General features: G+C 32.5%; 1 protein-coding gene across 2 annotated transcripts; it reads left to right on the forward strand.

The window, feature by feature from the left end:
* Positions 1 to 257: 257 nt before the first annotated feature.
* On the forward strand, positions 258 to 5,646 carry LOC103953187 (agamous-like MADS-box protein AGL18). 2 transcript variants are annotated; one of them, XM_009364922.3, is made up of 8 exons: positions 258 to 625; positions 1,932 to 2,013; positions 2,143 to 2,210; positions 3,689 to 3,788; positions 3,968 to 4,009; positions 4,638 to 4,679; positions 4,812 to 4,963; positions 5,350 to 5,646. In XM_009364922.3, exons 1-8 carry the CDS (start codon positions 408 to 410, stop codon positions 5,435 to 5,437), a joined length of 792 nt encoding a protein of 263 aa, XP_009363197.2. In that variant the 5' UTR covers positions 258 to 407; the 3' UTR covers positions 5,438 to 5,646. The 2 variants fall into 2 exon arrangements, with proteins under 2 accessions (XP_009363197.2, XP_009363196.2); XM_009364921.3 differs by having other exon boundaries at positions 268 to 625; positions 1,932 to 2,022.
* The last annotated feature ends 496 nt before the right edge of the window (positions 5,647 to 6,142 follow it).

Here is a 6,142-nt window from a genome sequence, read left to right on the forward strand (position 1 = left end):
GGAAAAGGATAAGTGTGTAACTAATTCCATTAGCCTCCAAAACTCGTTGGGAAACATTCCGGAAGTGGCAATACGTGTATATATATAACTTACTCCCCAAGTAATTAGATATATTTCTGGTTAGAGTCGGCAAAGAAAAAGGAAGTAATTTCTTCTCTGGCAAGGATTTTGCATGCCTTTTTAGGATGTTTGCCACCTTTAGTAATTCCATTCGTCACCGATTCATATTTTTGCATCCTAATTTGGTCCACTTTCCTTCCTTAGTTCCCTATCAAATCCATTCTCTATTTAAGCAACGTAATAATTGCATTATATATCTACAAGATACACGTTTCTTCTCTCTATATCTCCTTTTATTTATTTATTCTTTGGTGAAAAGACCTCGCACTTTGATAAGTCTGTAACCAATGAATACAGAAAATAGCACACCGGCAAGAAAACCTTTGGGCAGAGGGAGGATTGAGATCAAGAAGATCGAGAATCTGAGTAGCAGGCAAGTCACGTTCTCGAAACGGCGTAATGGGCTGCTCAAGAAGGCCAAAGAATTGTCAGTTCTTTGTGATGCTGAGGTTGCTGTCATCGTTTTCTCCAGCACCGGAAAACTTTATGAATTCTCAAGCACCAGGTTTGGTTATTGAATTTTATATATTTTTTACTTCGTGATTTTCTTTTATTCTGTTATCTATCACGGTTCAATGTTGTTATCAATAGAAAAATCACAGATTCGATGTGAGATTTTTCTACCTTTCATTTTCTCTTTAATCTTTTGTATGACCTTGTGTTCTTGTTTTTGTATTCATCAAGAACAAGATTAAAACCCTTTAAATTCCCAGTCGTAAGTAGAAGATCTAGGGATGCACAATAAACAGTAGAAGATTTAGGTACTTGGAATTTACCAATATTTTTTTAAAAAAAAATTATTAAAAGCACTAGCGATTCTCAATTAATAATGCTTTAAATTAACACAACAAATACTCTTGAAAATTCCACGAATAAATGTTTTTGGTAATTCGAAAACTGCTCTCAAACACAAAAATTTCAAAACAATTTGGGAAGTTTTCACCCAAATTAGAAAAGTTTGAAAGGGAGGAAAGATAAGGTTGAGGATGAAGTTTTCTCAAATTGGTAATTCACCAAGAGTAGAAATCTTAATCGAGTAAAAGACTGTTTGGCCAATATATTTTGGGACATATAAATCGTGCACGTAGATTGTAGAGGAGGATTGGGGCTTTGCTCCTCATTACCGATTTAATCTTTGTTTTATAAAAATCAAAGCCCATTAACATTGAGTAATGCACAATATCTCTACTAAATAATAAAACACTCATTGTCAACCAAAACTTTATGAAATTACCAGTTTAACTCTCTAATTAAAATAAAATACGAATAAGAAATATGAGACAGAAATGTAATTTCACACAACCAAATTTTTCTATTTTTTTTCAAAGCCTCATCTACATGTAATCCTAACATATTTCTAATTAAAAATAAATAAATAAATAAAACTTCCCACCCCACATTCTCTATCACTCTCTTCCTCTCTCCTTCTATTTCAAAAAATAAAAATAAATTTTTTTTCTCACACACTTTGCGTGTCCATTTGCTAGTTTTAATTAGAAGAAATGTTCCCTTCGTTTCAAAAAAAAAAAAAAAAAAAAAAAGAAGGGGGGAAATGTTCTCTTGGTCATCTAGTGACCAAAGAATCTATAATTATACACTATTAGGTTTTGATATTAGGGGGTGATGACTAAATGGATTTGCTTTTAACGTTTTAATATCAATTTTTATATAATGATATCAAATTCAATAATAGGTGATCATGAGTCCTTAATCAACAAATGACCAATAAAATGAGACACATATTTTGACTTACGGAAATATTACTTCTTATGATTGAAATTATTAATTACCGCCTCTTCTATTTCATGTAGCATGGACCACACTCTTTCAAGGTACAACAAGGGGGGCCCAATAGAGCATCCACAAAAAGAGCGCTCCGGTGACAATGAACCTGTAATGCAGGTTTGCGATGCATGCATGCCGCATGTGTACATCAATTAGAAATTTAGAACAAACAGTGCTTAATTTTTTTTATTACTTTTACAAATAGAAATTTCTTACATTCTGATGTTGAACAAACAGGCAACCAACTCTAACTGTAATGTAAATGCACTACAGAATGAGATTGCAACACTACGCTTGACATGCACGTAAGTCATTTTTTGATGTTGTCACTTGCAGATACCTTACTGATTAAAATTAAGAATTAATACTACTTGAATGTTTCATGGTTAATAAAAAATGTCATGGTTCTGTTATATATACTGAAGACAGAGTATCATGTTGGATTAGTGTGATGTGCTACTAATTAGAATTTAAAACGATGAACCTTGTTTGACCAGTACTATACAAAGGGAATGACTCATTTTACTCATTTACTAGTATGTATTGTATGATTTTGTGCATATGATATTTTTATGGTTTTATTAGTAATAGGATATAGTAGAATTTATTTTATATGTTGAAGTGATGGGTTTGGCATGTAGCAAAGGATATGTAGGAGTAAGCTTTAGTTCATAACATATATGCAGGTTTACACAACTTATTAAATTGGTAAATACGTCTGGTTAGGGTGAGTAATATTCGAGACAATCACGATTCACAACACACTAACACAAAATGCCACTGCCCTGGTGATGCTAGTATAAAATTTATTCTTATATTTGGAAAATAGTTTCTCATAGGGGTGCAAATTTGGGCGGGTTGGAAATTCTAATCTAGTCTTTACTATTCGGGATGGTTTCATGTGGGTTTAGTTGGGTTCAAGTTTTAATTAGGTTAATGTGTTTACTCGGGTTGGGTTTGACCAACTTTATTTAGTTCAATTTTTTTTAATTTAAACTAAATAATGTCAATCTTAAATTAAAATTTCATTTACACATTATCATCCACACAAAAGTTAAAGTAAATAAGTTGGAGACTATTTCTAATGTTTTAACCATGCAAAGTTAAGATATATACCAAAGCTTCAACAAACAAAAAAAGTGTAAAGTAACACTATGATTCATTATCCATATGCAAATTGACAATAAACTTCAAGTATATTCATTTCAAATTTTATACATAACTTATATAATATAAAGTGGGATGAAAAAAAAATATGTGCATGATCGAATTCAAACTCATAATCGAGTTAAGTTTGGCTTGATATAGGTTGGCAAGGTATCAACTCACTTCAGGTTGACCCAACCCAAGTTGCACTTCTAGTTCAATATGTAAATTTAGTTGATTAGGTATGAGTGATCATTTAAATTTTATTGAAGCAAGTGGCGAATTACCTTTCTTTTCAACTCATCCCTCTCCCTTAATGTAAATTAGTGTAAAATATCGTGTATACTAAAAAAAACTAAATTTAATTGTAAATAAATTGTAGATAGAATATTTATGGAGCTTTTACATCTTAAATTTACATCCCTTTATTTGGATGTAAAACTGATTTTTTTTATTTTTAACAAACGATATTATCTACACTTAGGGACTGGGGGAGTGGGCTAAGCTTCACAATGGCTAGTAATAATGTGATTCAAATTTTCTTTTGACGAGAATCGAACCTAAACCCTCTCACTTACAAGTGATTTTAAATATAAACTCTTAAATTCGTGCTCTTCTGATATTTCTACTTGTACAGGCGGATGACGGGTAAGGAACTGGACGGCGTGAGTTTGAAAGACCTGCAGCGTCTAGAGGACCAACTAAGTGAAGGGATATTATGTGTCAAGGACAAGAAGGTAAACTTTTCCTAGCAAGTGAAAAGTATTCTTGAGTGCTTTGTTTATGTAGTGAGAAATGAAACGTTACCAAGATTGTCTCAAACTTTAACTCCTCCCAACCATTTTATTGTATTTTATTTGAAAAGACTAAGTATTTCGATTCATAGGACTTGACTGAACATTTTCTACCATTGCAGGAGGAAATACTTATGGAGAAGCTCAAGAAGTCCAGATTACAGGTAAACTAACCACAGTAACCATCTCTGTTAAGCACGTTTCTCTTTTTCTTCCAATAATATTAGCTCCAGCATATATAAGAACCCTAGACGTACGGATGCAAGATCAGATGTCACAAATTCCCCTTCTTCATTATTCTTGGCATTCTTGCATGACCAGGTATTGACATGCATCCTAAACATCGGCCATGAAGGATTTCTGTTTACCTGATGTTACTCTTCCTACCTTAAATTTTGATTGTATATATTGAAAACGGTTGTACTAAAGGTTTCGTGCTTTAGTGAATTTCTTGGCATCCAAAAAAAAGAGAAAAAAAAAAAAAAAATCTACCTTACCTTGTAGAGCAAGGAACGATTGGTGGCATTCCATTAGACCTTCCAACACATAATCGACGTGGAATTCCGTGCTTTTAGTTGTGCTTTCTTACTTTCTTTGTACCTTTTTCTTAAATCAAAAGATTTACAGAAATTTTCATAGTTCAGGAAGATATATATTGGCCAATACAAGAAAGCGATGGTCAAGCCAAAGTAGTTTTTTTTATTTTTTTTATTTTTTATTTTTTTTTATTTTTTATTTCTCCCTTAACTAATGTTTATTTAATTTTTTAATTAAAATTTGTATTATTCTCAGGAACAAAAGGCCATGGAGGAGAGCGAGAATCTGCGCAAAGAGGTTAGCATTAAACTTCATCCACGTATAGACATATAGCGAAATCTTCTTCACAGAATATAATATAAAACTGCAACATCGTTTAATTTTTTTTTTTTTTTTTTTCACTAATTAATTTTATGATATATAAATTAGCTTGAGGAGATGCGGCAAAATAAGAGGTCGAATTGGCCAATTGTGGTTGCATCCCATCCTTTGGAGAGGAGGTTTTCCTGCACAAGCTCTAAAGCCGTTTCCAGTTACAAAGCAGAAGAAAGTGACCATTCAGACACTTCTTTGCATTTAGGGTACGTATATATGCTCTTCATTTCATTTCTTCATCCATATCCCACATTTCTCCTAAAAATATATTAGTTTCTTATTACAAATATATTTTCTTTTGACAAAGTATAATTTAACCTAAAATCTAATACACGAAAGGAAGAATTCAGATCTTTGTTATTAAAATTGCATTAAACTAAAAGGCTAGACATGTTTTTTTATATTTTACTTGTTAGTGTGCGGCTTACCACAAGTCTCTGTTCTTAATATAAAATTTTATTGTACAAAAAAATATATAACATTTTCTCTTTACAACAGAGCTCAAAATATCAAACTTTTACGAACTCTAATTGTTTAAAGTTCCAGAGAAATACATGATATTTATCTAGCAAACATTTCATTGGTTATATAGGTTATCGTCAGATATTCATCGCAAGAGGAAGGCGGCTAAGATTGAACACAATTCTAACGATTCAGGAAGTCAAGTGGCCTCAGACTAATATCGTTGAAGAGTTGTTTTCCCATTCCAATTTTTCTCATTAGTTTAGACTTTTGTTGTTCTGCTTGTTAGTCTTGTAACTCTCCGTTAATGAGTTAAAAGTTTTTTCTTGAAACATGTAGACATATATACAGATCATCAAAGATTCTACATAAAAATAACTAAGCGCAAATGGGTTAGTAAGTTAATAAAGCGCTAACAACTTATTTATATCCACTCCACAATGAGATCTCATGATTCAAACCGCACTTGAGTGCTACACGCACATATAAGCAAAAATATTAAACAGATATTGGAAAATAATAGCGTTTTTATGAAAAACAAAGAATTCTTTCTGGACACCCAAATTCATATATTCATGTACCCTTCACTTGTCCATCACTATAGCCCAATACATACTATGAACAACTAAGTTTTATATGAACAAAATATGGGTTAGGCCAGCTAATTAACCTAGTTTCTTAGGCTTCTTGCACTCATATCAGTGCACGACATATTGTGAAGGGAGCTCAGTATATGCCCTATCACTAGTAGAAAAAACAGCTTGCGCGACGAACAATATTTCGTCGCACAAGAATACTTAGTGCGACAAATACTTGTTGTCATCGCATAAAGTCAACAAGAAAACGTGGGGTAATTTTTTTGGCGCAAAAAACTTGTGTGACGAAAAGGGGGCATTTGCGCGACCAATGATTCATCGCGCAAG

The sequence above is a fragment of a genome, unplaced genomic scaffold, assembly GCF_019419815.1.
Source record: "Pyrus x bretschneideri cultivar Hongxiangsu unplaced genomic scaffold, Pyrus_bretschneideri_v1 Contig9, whole genome shotgun sequence".
Lineage (NCBI taxonomy): Eukaryota > Viridiplantae > Streptophyta > Magnoliopsida > Rosales > Rosaceae > Pyrus > Pyrus x bretschneideri.